The sequence below is a fragment of the Oncorhynchus mykiss genome, chromosome 12 (genome assembly GCF_013265735.2).
Source record: "Oncorhynchus mykiss isolate Arlee chromosome 12, USDA_OmykA_1.1, whole genome shotgun sequence".
In the NCBI taxonomy this organism is placed as follows: Eukaryota; Metazoa; Chordata; class Actinopteri; order Salmoniformes; family Salmonidae; genus Oncorhynchus; species Oncorhynchus mykiss.
The window spans coordinates 28,902,063-28,918,605 of record NC_048576.1 but is presented as its reverse complement, the minus strand read 5'-3'; the positions used below and the strand labels follow the sequence as shown (position 1 = coordinate 28,918,605).

General features: G+C 41.6%; 1 protein-coding gene across 6 annotated transcripts in view; it reads left to right on the top strand.

Moving 5' to 3' along the window:
• LOC110537362 (glutamate receptor 3) overlaps positions 1-16,543 on the top strand; it is a 125,754-nt gene that overhangs the window by 102,764 nt on the left and 6,447 nt on the right. For 3 of the 6 annotated variants that reach the window (XR_002475614.2, XM_021623340.2, XM_021623342.2), the window contains exons 10-14: positions 69-275; positions 1,825-2,198; positions 3,757-3,955; positions 11,726-11,973; positions 12,742-12,856. Coding sequence is in view for 5 of the 6 variants with exons in the window: in XM_021623340.2 (XP_021479015.1) it covers positions 69-275; positions 1,825-2,198; positions 3,757-3,955; positions 11,726-11,973; positions 12,742-12,856 (1,143 nt within the window). In the remaining variant the exon portion in view is untranslated. The remainder of the gene's footprint in view (positions 1-68; positions 276-1,824; positions 2,199-3,756; positions 3,956-11,725; positions 11,974-12,741; positions 12,857-16,543) is intronic. The other 3 variants (XM_021623339.2, XM_021623343.2, XM_036937346.1) reach the window with 1 other exon arrangement.

Sequence of the window (16,543 nt, the reverse complement as noted above, 5' to 3'; positions counted from 1 at the left end):
GGAAAGGCCTCTGTGAATGGAATGTGTGCATGTTCAACTATAAACTCAACATTATGTTTAATTAACAGGAATCTCCTTATGTGATGTACAAGCGAAACTACTTGTCACTGGATGGGAATGACAGATATGAAGGCTACTGTGTCGATTTAGCGGCTGAAATTGCAAAACATGTGGGGATAAGATACAAACTGTCAGTAGTTGCGGACGGGAAGTATGGTGCAAGGGATCCAGAGACCAAGACGTGGAACGGGATGGTGGGTGAGCTGGTATATGGGGTAAGTGACAGTCTCGACGTACTGAAGCACTGTCACCAACACAGGGACGGGGGCTTGGCCAGCTCTGGCTTGAGGTATGTGGCCCAGATCTGGTTAACACACCTAAACCAGATCTTCGGCATGAAAAGGCCAGACCTTGCCCAGCAGGGTGAATGTGGTCCACATTCATTCAAAAGTGGCCCAGCAACTATGGGTATTTGTTACGGTCACATATCACAAGCCAGAACTGGCTCATAAGCAAAGTGTGCCTGCCCTCGCCCTGGTCGCATCTCCCACATTCGGACCAGATCTGGCCTTTTACTGTTGCGGTGGCAGCACTGATCCATATGTGCCACCCAGCAACCAGATCTGGCCCGCAATCCTCTACTGACTGGGTGTGTGATTTTCTCCATATGTATCTCCATAAATCAGATCTTAATTGAAAGATTGATTACTTTATGTTATGAACCACTCACTACATGTGTAAGTATGAGCTCATTTTCTTCTTTCATAAAACACCAACTGTGAACTGGTTCATGTTTCATTAAGGGACAGATGACAGCCAGACTATAAAGTGAAAATGAAAAACATCTGTTTGTCAGTTTGAATGCAAGCAGTGATACTCTGAATGCATTTGAATTTAACACGAAATAGCATATTCCTTTTGTAATGAACATTTTACCAACCATTCTGTAAAATTACACCCCAAACTCTTCAGAGAGCTGCAAGAGAGAGAGATGATCTCCTGCTATAATTGACAGGCTTTGTACATGCCCTGAGACACCTCTCTGCATCAACAGTAAATCCGCCGAACCATTAATTAGCCATTCACATGCAAATGAGCCAGTGATATATTGAGACAAGGAGTGGCTTGGAGCTGTGTTTTTCACAGGGTCCCTGCCTAAACCTCACTAAGATGATCCCAGCCCTCGCATGGCATTTACATATTTATAAGTCAAGGCCGGGTCCGGTTGTAACTCTGGGACCTGAAAAGCTATCGATGGGAACATTTATTACCTATCTGAGCTATTCGCTAATAAGGCTAGGAGGCTTTAAAGACAATCTGATAAAGGAGTTGAATTTCCTAGGCTGATTCAAATATCATGGGCTGTTTGCATAAGCTCTTCAACCTCCTGTTTCCATACCTTCTACTTCATAGATGGATCTGACGGAGTAATGCACTCTTTTGGATTAAGGCAGAGACATTAGCCACTACTAATGCTAACTGAGATTGGTCCATTTTAAGCTGGCAGGTCTCACTTTCTTCTTAAACGTATCTGACATTTAATGCATTCATTTTTCTAATCCATTTCATTTTTCCGTGCTCCATCTCTACTCATTGGTTTCAGCAATACATTATAGATATACTATAGTCATAATGAGATATTGAAAATTGCCTGATGACCAGTTTATTTGATCAAGAAACAGTAAAATCTCATAATTTCTTTAGATGGGCATTCTATTTTAAATTGTTATAAGTCGGGCTTTGATCACAAGGCAGTTTGATGTGATGTGTCTGTGCTCTGTTTTGAACCTCTAACTCCTCCTGTTCCTGTTCCTATGTTTCCAGAGAGCTGATATAGCAGTGGCTCCTCTAACTATAACATTGGTACGAGAGGAAGTGATAGACTTCTCTAAGCCTTTTATGAGCCTGGGGATCTCCATTATGATAAAGAAGCCTCAAAAGTCAAAGCCGGGCGTGTTCTCCTTCCTGGACCCGCTGGCCTATGAGATCTGGATGTGCATAGTGTTTGCCTATATCGGCGTGAGCGTGGTGCTCTTCCTGGTCAGCCGCTTCAGCCCATATGAGTGGCATCTGGATGAGAACGACGAGGCCAAAGACCCCCAGAGCCCTCCAGACCCACCTAACGACTTTGGGATTTTTAATAGCCTGTGGTTCTCCCTGGGCGCCTTCATGCAGCAAGGATGCGATATCTCGCCAAGGTTGGTTACTGTACTCCATGTTCCATCACCTCAAACTCAGCCATCCTATCATCTACATACTGTACCATCTCTCTGCATTTTATGGTCATAATCACTACAACTCCCATCATGTCATGGTGCATATATGTTATTTTTTGGTTGTGTCTTGGTTGTTTTCCTCTCCACCCCATTCACCTCCACTTCATCTTTCCCTCATGCTCTTTAAACACACCACCACCATTCCTCACTCTCCCACTCTTTCTCTCCTGGCTGCATGCTAACAGTTATGCATTGCATCCACAAAATAACTTATGTCCAGCATCCCGGGGACTGTAAAATGCACAGGGTCATTACATCCGTAGTTTACCCTATTCCCCATGACTCTTGGAGGGCTACCGTGTTTTTGCTGCGTGTCCCATTTTACGGTCATCAGCCTGGTGCATATAATGTATTTTTATCAATTTTCACTCTAATGAAGCACCTTAATGGCATTAAATTCGGCCTCTACCTCATGACTAATATCATGCATTTTCATATAGACAAAAAGTTACGCCCTCTTCCCCCTCTTTTCATTAATTCAGTCCATCTCTTCACTCATCATCACTGTTGTGCCGGTGTGTCCCTCATTCCTTCTCGGGGGACTGTCATTGTTCAAGCCATCCCTCCTCATCTTGTCTGGGATGTTGGGCCATTGTAGTGCATCTGAATGAAGATCAATGAGAGAGTGTTCCAGGACATGTCTATCAGAGCTGAGCATCAGTCTCACCTGAATAGTGATGGCTACAGCGCTATAGGGTAATGGTCCACTGAGATCAACATTTAAACATGCATCGTTCGGATTCATTCCTCAGTAATTGTTCCCTTACTGTCTCTATGATAAGATTATTTATTTTTTGAGCATTGCTCATGAAAAAGAAGGGGTTTGCGTGCTGAAAACTGAGTGATGGCTTCTCATGTGCAGTGAAGAAAGTCAACTCTAAATAAAAGACAAGCCATTTAATCATTGTAACATAATACCAGAAAAGAACACAAAACATTCTATGGCAATTTAGGATGTCAGGTACTATTTGAAAAGCCCATAGAATGCCAAAGAGTCAATGCTACTGATTTGATGAATTTGATGAAAACGATTTAGTAAATGTCCCTCTCCCTCCTGGAGGATCCGTTTTCGTGATATACTACAGTAAGCCTAAGGTTAGTAGTTACCGTACCAGTGGGGATCGTCAGCCTCATTGAAGCTGATGCACACTAATCTCTGCTTGCTGTGTTTGTGTGTGCTATCATTCAGCCACAACACAACCCTCCACGCAAGCATCATAGCGCAACAAGGCTGGGACACCATGTTTTTCTCTGTGTAAAGAGCATTAACATTGAGGTATGTGGGTGAGATTTGACATAAATCCAAGATCAATGCTCTGAGGCTGTGCATTTATGTCAATACATGGTGTGTGATACCCAGACTCTACACAGGAAGCAGTGGACTCCAAAAGCATGGCGATCTCCATCCCGCTGTCAGTGTGTAGGATGAGCACCCTGCTCTCATGTCCCTCTGTCCTCCTCCTCCTCCCCTTTCTCTCAGGTCTCTGTCGGGCAGAATCGTGGGGGGGGTGTGGTGGTTCTTCACCCTCATCATCATCTCCTCCTACACAGCCAACCTGGCTGCCTTCCTCACAGTGGAGAGGATGGTGTCTCCCATAGAGAGTGCTGAGGACCTGGCCAAGCAGACAGAGATTGCCTACGGGACCCTAGACTCAGGCTCCACCAAGGAGTTTTTTAGGGTGAGTGACTAAACTAACTGGGGGTTTATTCACCAGACACAACTTTAGTCTCTTTACAGACAGTTAGAAAACAACAAAAAAGCAGACAAGACATCAAAGCAAGGAGCACAGGGGAATGGTATAGATATTTAGTTTTGCTTGATACCCGACAGAAAATATGGAAGTAGTTAACTATGATAATAAATATTGAAGAAAGTCAAGCTACTATACACGAAACAAGTGGCTATCAGAGTCTATGCTACTGTGTGGTGACAGAAGACAATTTTGCGTGGTTTCTCTCTCAATTTGTGGTGTTTATAAAACAAAGCATTAAAAATTGAACACACTGAATATTTAAAAAAGTATATTTATAGCCTGGTGTTTAGAGTTAGTGAATCAGTGCAGTGAAACACAACCACCTGTGCAAGCCACTGGATGTAATGCAAGTGTACTTCTCTTTCATGATTTGTTTGGCAGGTTGGCTGACGGCCTGGTGATTCGTCCCAGGTCTTTCTGGGAAGATAATTGATAGGTGTTCAGGGACTTCATAATGAGTGACCCACTTCCTGTCCCTTCGCCTTCAAACTTCAAATGTCACGACCGAGGAGCCATTCCGGGGGACTTTTAATTAAAATAGAGGCTCCAGATACATTTTTAAATATGTTCTTCAGGAAAGATGTGCTGCTTAATTAGAGTCATATAGCCACCAGGCAAACAGAAATCTGCTCTGATGACACATTGGCAGGTCATCCCTCAAATGGCTCACCTTTACTTTCCATGCATTCCCTCACTTCTCTCAGGATTTACCGTACCGGCACCCTAGTACATCACATGCTTCCCCAACTCCTCCCTCACTTATGACACAGCCCCTTTGTTGTCAAAGAGTCAGAAGAAGAATATTCAGACACGTCAAATAGATTTTAAGTGCTTGCATTTTTAGCTCCATTTCCACCTCACGTATCTTAGGCACAGCAGCATGTATGTGATACATGGAGAGAAATTAACTTAGCTCAGGCATCTCATTTTCAAAACCAGCCATGTGTATGTTATCAGCCTGGTCTCATAGACTAAACGTAACATAGTAAATGTAAATACGGGACACTCAAATTAGTATGATATGTAACATTTGGTATGGTTACATAAGACAAAAGTTTACATAAAGCAAAAACTAAAGTAGGGTGGTTGGTCAGGGTGGATGGTTCGGTGTAAAATGCGAGCGTCTTGCAACTCAAAGGTTGCTTGTTCAAATCTCATCACGGACAACTTTAGTAGTTTTGCTAATAAGCAACTTTGCAACTACTTACTACTTTTTAGCTACTTTGCAAATACTTACCACGTTAGCTACTTCCTTCCCTAACCTTAACCTAACCTTAACCCATAACCCTAACATCTAGCCTGGCTAACTCTACACACCTAGCAAATTTTTGCATTAGCCACCTAGAATTTCGCAAATTCGTAAGATATTATATGAATTGCAGTTGGTAACATCTACAAATTGTAATTCGTAACATCTCATACAAAATGGATGATGGAAATCCACAAATGAATACATACCATACGAAATGTAACATATCATACTAATTGGAGTGTCCTGGATTTACATTTGCTATGTTATGTGTATGTGTCCAGGTTGATGTTATAACGCCTGAGGAAATGAAATTGCAGATTTTTTTTGGAGCTACTTATGTTGTCTCCAGAGTACATTTGAATACTTTTGGCACTTGTGTAACTGGCCAGAAGAGAATCCAAAAATGACATGTGGACAAGCACTCTGCATACAGACAGAATGCTAATGATTTATTTTCTGACTCATCCCTACTTTGTATTGCCAGTGGGGTGGATCTGAGCAAACAGCCATGAAGCATTCAGAGTGCATAAATGGAGAGTTGATAGATGGACTGACAGCTGGAGGTGTTTGTGTTGCACTATGGGAGTCAGCTCATCTTCTCATTAATATTTATTTATTTAGCAAATGGATACTGAGGCCGAAAACTAACTTACAACGTGCTTATCTATGTTAGATGAAAATAGATTTGCGTTTGAACACTGGAGACCTTTAGCCCACATATGATTGCTGATTCAAATAACACAAGCAGAAGAGCTGCACGCATCTTTACATGACCCAGAAATGACCCTCTGTTTACACAGCATGGCCAAGCCTGTCATAAAATATTACTGTAATTTACATGAACGGTCCCTCCCATTGAAATTGTGCAGATGTCAAGCATGATTCAATCATGGCCCTGAATTCATTACATATCCAACTACTGCTGAAATTTGCATGATACAATGCGGGGAGACAGCTTAATTTTTTTATTCAGCAATGCATTGATACTGATATTCTGTTAAATGCATCCATCTTGCAGAACGCATTGAGCAGATATTATCATGCAACTACTGTAAAAACATAAGAAGCTGGAGACATAAGCAACTGCAGCCCATCATGATTCGTTCAGATTTTTTGTGACCCCCCCCCACCCCCCACCCCCATCAAAGTTGCCCATCCCTGATATAGAGCATCCATGACATCAGTCTGATCAAGCCAGGTGCTTAAGCTTGGCTCTTGTACTTCATCTGATATAATGCTGACTTCGCTATCGATACCGAAAATCATTTGTCTTGTTATGTTTCAAGTGATAACAAAAGTGCTCTCACAGGGGTTTCAGTATTGACATTTAAAGCACTTTCTGTGACATTTACTGGATTTTCTGGCCACAGTCATTCTTGTCACCTGTATTGTGTAAATGCCCTTTCCACTCTGGCGACAGCTCAGGTCCCACCCCCTCCGCCCAGTCTATTCTAGCTTCTCTCTCTGAAAACCTGGGCTGAAGGCCCTGCTGCACAAAAGGCCCTTTTTCCAAAAGACACACTGATTTCCATATTCCTTTTGCCTGAAGATCATGGAGGTGTAACTAGCAGCAATAGGAACTGAATGTACTGCAGATTTGAAAATATTTTGTTAGTGAAACATATTTGCCCTTGATTGATACACCCATAAGGCTTTAACATCTGTTGGTGCATAAGAAGCAACCGCTTCCAAGGAATGTCCCGCTGAGCAACCCCACCCCCTCAATCACCTCCCATATGGTCTCTCCCTGTACTCTTTAAATGAGTGTGTGATGCAGGGGGTAAAATCCACCTCTCTGGGGTGGGGGTGGGGGGTGATGTGAGGAATCATTTGTAGGGGAACCTGACTCCCCATTGTTCAAGATTACATACTAGTCAGCTCAATTTCATTCAATTCCTTGGTGTGCTGTGAGTGTAAACGCAACCATCACTGATGAGAACTGTATGACAGTATTGGCGTTTGTGAATATTTGAGCAGTGATGCTGATGCCAACATAGCAGCAGATGGTGTATGTGCAGATCAGAGACTAATATTTTGACTGCAGCATTGGTTGTTTCTCTATAGTTTAATAATTAACATGTTGACTCATATTTAGCTCATTTATTGAATCCCCGCTGATCTGATCCTACCCCCTGTCATATCAGTTGTCCTGAGAACACCAGGCATCTCTACAGAATCTACTAGAGTGACACCAATGTGTTCATTATGTTCAACAACCCTATTTACAGTTTACATTACAGACCAATGATGTTATCATCAAGCTCATAAGGAGTCAAGCTCATCACTCCCATTAAAGAGCAGAGGAGCTGAGGCCGTTAGAGGTTCTGTAAACTATTGACATCCCAAATCACCTCCCCAGAACCACAGCACTCTGTCTTCTTATTTACAATGACAGCCCAGGGAGAGTGGGTTATCTGCCTTTTTCAGGGGCAAAACAACAGATTTTTACCTTGTCAGCTCAAGGATTCAATCTAGCAACCTTTCGGTTACTGGCCCAATGGTCTAATCACTAGGCTACCTTTTTTTATTTATTTTACCTTTATTTAACTAGGCAAGATCAGTTAAGAACAAATTCTTATTTACAATGACAGCCTAGGAACAGTGGGTTAACTGCCTGTTCAGGGGCAGAACGACAGATTAGTACCTTGTCAGCTCCGTTACCTTTCGGTTACTAGTCCAACGCTCTAACCACTAGGCTACCCTGCCGCACTTGTTTCAAAATTATAACATTCAGAGTCATGTAATATATTAATAATCAGCTAACTGAAATGAAGTGACATTGTAGTTTCTGTATACAGCCACCTCTGTTAAACAGATTGACACTTCCTATGAGGATTTACTTAATCCAGATAAAGATGACAATACACCTTTTTGCTCTGGTGTGCAAACATCTGATAGAAGAAACAGCTGAATGTCCAGCAAATTTGATCCCCAAAACTTAGTAAGTCAGTCAATAAGACAGCCTGTAGACTGATTTTAGAGAACACATCAGAACTGGTGCTTAATGTACAAACAATATTAATCAGAGAGGAATTTTTCTCTACGTAAATGTGGGCCTTCTTCGTCTGTAAGGACGTGTTTGTGTGTGTGTGTTTTTACACCTTAAAGGATTCTTTGGCTGTCCCCATAGGAGAACCCTTTGAAGAACCATATTTGGTTCTAGGTAGAACCCTTTTATGTTTATTTGGATCCCCATTACATGACAAGTAACAAAACACTGTTACACTGATAGACAGTCACACACATTTCAAATACAATGATATACAAACAAAACAACAAAAGAATAATACAAACAATACAACAACAAAATGATGTGTGTTAGAGTGCATCTGTGTGTCCCCTCACAGTCCCTGCCATTTCATGAGTTGTTTTTTACTCAGTGTGTGTATTACTATTCTAGTGGGTACCAGAAATCCCCAAAAGACCCCACAAGGATAGTAAAACAAGAAAAATTCCCACGAAGACAAAGGCTATTTTAGGCTTATGGGTTAGGTTTATGGTTAGGGTTACAATTAGGGTTAGGGTTAGGGTTAGGGTTAGACTTAGGGTTAGGTTTATGGTTAGGGTTACAATTAGGGTTAGAGTTAGGGTTAGGGAAAATAGGATTTTGAATGGAAATACATTTTAGGTCCCCACAAGGATACTAAAACGTATAGTGTGTGTGTGTGTGTGTGTGTGTGTGTGTGTGTGTGTGTGTGTGTGTGTGTGTGTGTGTGTGTGTGTGTGTGTGTGTGTGTGTGTGTGTGTGTGTGTGTGTGTGTGTGTGCGTCTGCAACTGTATGCGTGTGCTCACACTCGTAAAACGTAGATCAATCTGTTTATCTGGTTAGTACAGTCATATATTTCACACTAAATTTCACGATGGTCCACAGTAGCCAAGCCATCTGCAGTTTAATATGTAATGTTAGATTTAGCTTGATTCAGCTATTATGGTGGGCCTATTGCCCATGTGAAAAAGATATGACAAAACAAAGCTTTCCTAGAAACGAACTTCCAATGGCCCTCTCAGATTAAATTGTAATATCTATTCATCAACAATATATGATGTTATTTGGGGCCCTGAGCAATATAGCCATAGATATAATCACCAAGTTGACTCTGTTTTTGCCACATTAAGCATTCACTTGCTAATTAAATCAATCTATAGGCTATTTATACACATGCCTTTTTTGGTCGTGAGAACATCCATCCTAAAGTTTTCCCCACTTGTTCGATCACTCGGCGGAAGGTCACATAAACCAAGTTTAATGCAGCTTCCTTATTTGTCCTTCTGTTGTCGACTGCTGTGTGCATACCCCAGCTCCATGGAGACCCGACGCCAGCCACTCAAAGGCCACTTTTAGCAGCAGCTCCCTGGGTGTGTGTCAGTAAGGGAAGTGCAGGAGACAGGAGGCAGGAGGCAGGCCAGGGCATGGCAGGGTTGTGTTCTCCTCTCAGCACGTCATATTGCTGCTCCAGGTGGCAGCAGCCCCACTGACCAATCCAGGTGACACCTCCAGAACCCCAATGTCAAAGGGCATGCTGACTCACTTCCTGTCTTGTGAACTAAGGGGGGATGGTGAAAGGGAGCAGGTGGTCAGTCAGGTGGTCGTCCTGTCAATGGATGCCGAGGAGAAACGTGGCCCTGCAGTTTTGTTTTTAGTGTGCTGCCAGCTTGTCGGACCTTAGGCCCTATCTGCTGTTGGCAACAGGCCCACTACAACTACTCCTTTACTCAGCTCTCTGGGAGCACAGAGAGCACTCTATTGACTCATGGCAAAGGACTACACTGTATATGAAGATGTACAGTGGGGCAAAAAAGTATAATTTTCATTATAGGTACACTTCAACTATGACAGACAAAATTAGAAGAAAAAAATCCAGAAAATCACATTGTAGGATTTTTAATGAATTTATTTGCAAACTATGGTGGAAAATAAGTATTTGGTCAATAACAAAAGTTTATCTCAATACTTTGTCATATACCCTTTGTTGGCAATGACAGAGGTCAAATGTTTTCTGTAAGTCTTCACAAGGTTTTCACACACTGTTGCTGGTATTTTGGCCCATTCCTCCATGCAGATCTCCTCTAGAGCAGTGATGTTTTGGGGCTGTTGCTGGGCAACACAGACTTTCAACTCCCTCCAAAGATTTTCTATGAGGTTGAGATCTGGAGACTGGCTAGGCCACTCCAGGACCTTGAAATGCTTCTTACGAAGCCACTCCTTCATTGCCGGGCGGTGTGTTTGGGATCATTGTCATGCTGAAAGACCCAGCCACGTTTCATCTTCAATGCCCTTGCTGATGGAAGGAGGTTTTCACTCAAAATCTCACGATACATGGCCCCATTCATTCTTTCCTTTACACAGATCAGTCGTCCTGGTCCCTTTGCAGAAAAACAGCCCCAAAGCATGATGTTTCCACCCCCATGCTTCCCAGTAGGTATGGTGTTCTTTGGATGCAAATCAGCATTCTTTGTCCTCCAAACACGACGAGTAGAGTTTTTACCAAAATGTCTATTTTGGTTTCATCTGACCATATGACATTCTCCCAATCTTCTTCTGGATCATCCAAATGCTCTCTAGCAAACTTCAGACGGGCCTGGACATGTACTGGCTTAAGTAGGGGGACACGTCTGGCACTGCAGGATTTGAGTCCCTGGCGGCGTAGTGTGTTACTGATGGTAGGCTTTGTTACTTTGGTCCCAGCTCTCTGCAGGTCATTCACTAGGTCCCCCCGTGTGGTTCTGGGATTTTTGCTCACCGTTCTTGTGATCATTTTGACCCCACGGGGTGATACCTTGCGTGGAGCCCCAGATCGAGGGAGATTATCAGTGGTCTTGTATGTCTTCCATTTCCTAATAATTGCTCCCACAGTTGATTTCTTCAAACCAAGCTGCTTACATATTGCAGATTCAGTCTTCCCAGCCTGGTGCAGGTCTACAATTTTGTTTCTGGTGTCCTTTGACAGCTTTTGGTCTTGGCCATAGTGGAGTTTGGTGTGTGACTGTTTGAGGTTGTGGACAGGTGTCTTTTATACCGATAACAAGTTCAAACAGGTGCCATTAATACAGGTAACGAGTGGAGGACAGAGGAGCCTCTTAAAGAAGAAGTTACAGGTCTGTGAGAGCCAGAAATCTTGCTTGTTTGTCGGTGACCAAATACTTATTTTCCACCATCATTTACAAATAAATTCATTAAAAATCCTACAATGTGATTTTCTGGATTTATTTTGCTCATTTTGTCTGTCATAGTTGAAGTGTACCTATGATGAAAATTACAGGCCTCTCTCATCTTTTTTAAGTGGGAGAACTTGCACAATTGATGGCTGACTAAATACTTTTTTGCCCCACTGTATGTGTGTAAAATGTGTTATTTAAGCACTGAGAGCTAAGGTCTCCATTTTTTTTAATGCACCACTAACCTATTTTTGTCTTCTCTTTCTCCCTCTCTCCCCAAATGCAGCGCTCCAAAATAGCAGTTTATGAAAAAATGTGGTCTTACATGAAATCAGCTGAACCGTCAGTGTTCGCAAAGACCACTCCAGAAGGGGTTGCCCGAGTGCGAAAGTCGAAAGGCAAATTTGCCTTTCTTCTCGAATCCACAATGAACGAGTACATCGAGCAGCGGAAACCTTGTGACACCATGAAAGTGGGCGGCAACCTCGACTCTAAAGGATACGGTGTGGCCACACCTAAAGGCTCAGCATTAAGGTGGGTGGGATAATATAACAATATTCTCCATGTTGTTATAGTATTCCACCTACCCTGATGTCTCCTGTTGTCCCATTCCTCTTCTTCCTCACTCCTCAATATTTCATTTTTTGAGGTTCATCAGGAAGTAAACGGTATTATGTGTTTAACTCTCGTGTAGACGTGAAGCCATTTCTATCATGTTCTCTCTATGGTTTCTTTCTCTCTGTGTTTCTGTCTTTTTCTTTCTCTTCAAAGGGAAAGTACTTATTGGTATATTAGTCATATTTACTAAATCCATTTGAATGTTGATGTGCCCCCACACCCACCCCTCGTTTGTTTTTCTCTTCCCTCAACCTTTCCTCTCTCTGTCCTCTGTGGTGTCCCTCTCTGGCAGTTCAGCATTGCTTCTAATTTAACAGTTCAATGTGTTTCTTTCACTTAACTTGCTAAAAGCTGCACTGTCACTTATGATGAATGTTAACGTGCATGCTGTATGTTGTCGTTATTCTTCTATTCTCTATGACAAAGTGTCCCTATCCCGCACACTTCAGTTCTGAGCAATGTAACCCTCCATACCACCTCTTTAATATTTAACACTTTCTTTGCTGTAAAACGCTTCTTACCTCTACACACCGTTGAAATTCTTTACCAATTTGTCATTTTCGTGATCCCCCTTATGAATCATTTGATATTATTATTATTATTATTACTATTAACCAATATTCTAATATTAGATTTCTCACGGACCTGTTCGTTTTCTTACAAGTCATGTTTTATCGTTTCAAGAAATGCTGTTAACCTGGCAGTGTTAAAACTGAATGAGCAAGGCCTCTTGGACAAATTGAAAAACAAATGGTGGTACGACAAGGGAGAGTGCGGCAGCGGGGGAGGTGACTCCAAGGTCAGCCTCAATGTCACCAATATCGGGTATCGTAGAGTAGAGTAATCGGCAAGCCTGTTATATCACTACTGTAACCTATAGGCCCCAACCACATCCACAATGGCCCTGTAACAGAAAACCGTGTGGCTTTTTCTATTTTATTGTGCAACTGAGATCAAACTGAGAACCCTTTACTTGGCTAATGGAGGAAAAAGACCAGTAACAATTTAGATATTTCTGATAAAAAAATGGCTATTTTTTAACTGCAGGTAAAGAAGTGTTGAAACGAATTATTATTCCCAATGGTTGAAGAGTAGCACCACTCTGGTAAGAAGCCATATTGTGTGACCTCCTTTGGGGAGTTAGTGTTTTGCTCTGCAGCAGGGCTGCTCTGTGAGATATTTCCTACGTTTCTCCAGAGGCTTTTTAGCTTAGTGCTTTGCCCTGTGGTTGTCAAAGGCAAAACATACAGAATGGCAGAATGTACATTTCCTCTGCTTTTTATATCCACAGGACAAACATGGTGGAATTATAATGCTGTTTCACTAAAATGTACTTCAGGGGGCTTCTATTTGAAGAGAACAACACATTTCATCACTTATTTAACTGACAGTGAATGCAATTGATTCTGAATTAAGTATTGATTAAGAGAATAACATGGCAGTGGCCATGTACCCTAGCACTGAGGTGTACTGTAGCACTCTCCAAACTGCCTCAACCTTGGGTGCTAGGGCAGGCGAGGCGAACAGCGTAGTCTTGAGGGGACTAAGCATTGCAGGCAAACGTGAGAATTCTAATGACAGTGACACCAAATGATCCAAACTTCTGTCTGATACCAACAACATCGCTGAAAACCAGTCTTAGCTTGTGACCCTGACAGATTCCTTTGGTTGGTCTTAGTCTCCAAGACCAGTCAGTCTACCCATGGCCGGCCCCATCCCGACTAATGAAACGCTGCAAGAGGGTGGAAAATATGACCTGATCTTGTGTTTCAGAACACGAGGGCACAGTGACAGCCTGACTGTGGATCCGTCTAAAGATCCTGTCTTTAATCTTCTGCTTGCATCTTGACCACAGTACACTTGGCACATTGTAGAAGAACAGGCAGACTGACTTTGATGTTGTTGACTCTAGTCATTCATTCCTGAGTGTAAGCGGGACATGAAAACTATAGCAGAGCAACACAAAGCAGCTGCCTCGTCCTGCAAGCAATCTGCCTTGAATCCTTGGTAGAGAGAGGGTAGCCATATTATGATATTGCACCAGACTGCCACATTTCTTGTTTATTCTTTTATTCTTAAAAATGCATGTGTTGGTACTTTAACAATGTGCTTCAAATATATTGTATGTAATAACCACTGACAGAGCAAAACCCAATATATTATAGACACAAACTAGATCTGACATTGGCAAATTACACTGTAAATATACCATAAATACCCAGGGAAATTGTCTCAAATATGAAAGTGGACGACATGCTTATCACAGACATATAGTCAATAAGGAAAGTTCACACAGCAGGTTAAGAACTGGAATGAGTAACTATTTCTGATAGATATTTGGATGTATGAGAATCGGATGGTGTAAAGACGTGAGTAAATCGTGTTTCTTCTGTGTGTCATGTTTTCTCAGTTGTTCATCTTTTGTTTTAAAATTGTATCTTGATATCTTGAATGAACTGTCAAATACTGTGTGGGTTGATTTGATAGTTTTGTCCTTTTGTATGTTTTGGGAGTGTTCTGTGTGTATTGTTTTAGGAGTGTTCTGTGTGTATTGTTTTGGGAGTGTTCTGTGTGTATTGTTTTGGGAGTGTTCTGTGTGTATTGTTTTGGGAGTGTTCTGTGTGTATTGTTTTGGGAGTGTTCTGTTTGTATTGTTTTGGGAGTGTTCTGTGTGTATTGTTTTGGGAGTGTTCTGTTTGTATTGTTTTGGGAGTGTTCTGTTTGTATTGTTTTGGGAGTGTTCTGTTTGTATTGTTTTGGGAGTGTTCTGTGTGTATTGTTTTGGGAGTGTTCTGTGTGTGTTGTTTTGGGAGTGTTCTGTGTGTGTTGTTTTGGGAGTGTTCTGTGTGTATTGTTTTGGGAATGTTCTGTTTGTATTGTTTTGGGAGTGTTCTGTGTGTGTTGTTTTGGGAGTGTTCTGTGTGTGTTGTTTTGGGAGTGTTCTGTTTGTATTGTTTTAGGAGTGTTCTGTTTGTATTGTTTTGGGAGTGTTCTGTGTGTATTGTTTTGGGAGTGTTCTGTTTGTATTGTTTTGGGAGTGTTCTGTTTGTATTGTTTTGGGAGTGTTCTGTTTGTATTGTTTTGGGAGGGTTCTGTTTGTATTGTTTTGGGAGTGTTCTGTTTGTATTGTTTTGGGAGTGTTCTGTTTGTATTGTTTTGGGAGTGTTCTGTGTGTATTGTTTTGGGAGTGTTCTGTTTGTATTGTTTTGGGAGTGTTCTGTGTGTATTGTTTTGGGAGTGTTCTGTGTGTATTGTTTTGGGAGTGTTCTGTGTGTATTGTTTTGGGAGTGTTCTGTTTGTATTGTTTTGGGAGTGTTCTGTGTGTATTGTTTTGGGAGTGTTCTGTTTGTATTGTTTTGGGAGTGTTCTGTGTGTATTGTTTTGGGAGTGTTCTGTGTGTATTGTTTTGGGAGTGTTCTGTGTGTATTGTTTTGGGAGTGTTCTGTGTGTATTGTTTTGGGAGTGTTCTGTTTGTATTGTTTTGGGAGTGTTCTGTTTGTGTTGTTTTGGGAGTGTTCTGTTTGTATTGTTTTGGGAGTGTTCTGTGTGTATTGTTTTGGGAGTGTTCTGTTTGTATTGTTTTGGGAATGTTCTGTTTGTATTGTTTTGGGAGTGTTCTGTGTGTATTGTTTTGGGAGTGTTCTGTTTGTATTGTTTTGGGAGTGTTCTGTTTGTATTGTTTTGGGAGTGTTCTGTTTGTATTGTTTTGGGAGTGTTCTGTGTGTATTGTTTTGGGAGTGTTCTGTGTGTATTGTTTTGGGAGTGTTCTGTATGTATTGTTTTGGGAGTGTTCTGTGTGTATTGTTTTGGGAGTGTTCTGTTTGTATTGTTTTGGGAGTGTTCTGTGTGTATTGTTTTGGGAGTGTTCTGTGTGTATTGTTTTGGGAGTGTTCTGTGTGTATTGTTTTGGGAGTGTTCTGTGTGTATTGTTTTGGGAGTGTTCTGTTTGTATTGTTTTGGGAGTGTTCTGTTTGTATTGTTTTAGGAGTGTTCTGTGTGTATTGTTTTGGGAATGTTCTGTGTGTATTGTTTTGGGAGTGTTCTGTGTGTATTGTTTTGGGAGTGTTCTGTTTGTATTGTTTTGGGAGTGTTCTGTTTGTATTGTTTTGGGAGTGTTCTGTGTGTGTTGTTTTGGGAGTGTTCTGTGTGTATTGTTTTGGGAGTGTTCTGTGTGTATTGTTTTGGGAGTGTTCTGTTTGTATTGTTTTGGGAGTGTTCTGTGTGTGTTGTTTTGAGAGTGTTCTGTGTGTATTGTTTTGGGAGTGTTCTGTGTGTATTGTTTTGGGAGTGTTCTGTGTGTATTGTTTTGGGAGTGTTCTGTGTGTGTTGTTTTGGGAGTGTTCTGTGTGTATTGTTTTGGGAGTGTTCTGTTTGTATTGTTTTGGGAGTGTTCTGTTTGTATTGTTTTGGGAATGTTCTGTTTGTATTGTTTTGGGAGTGTTCTGTTTGTATTGTTTTGGGAGTGTTCTGTGTGTATTGTTTTGGG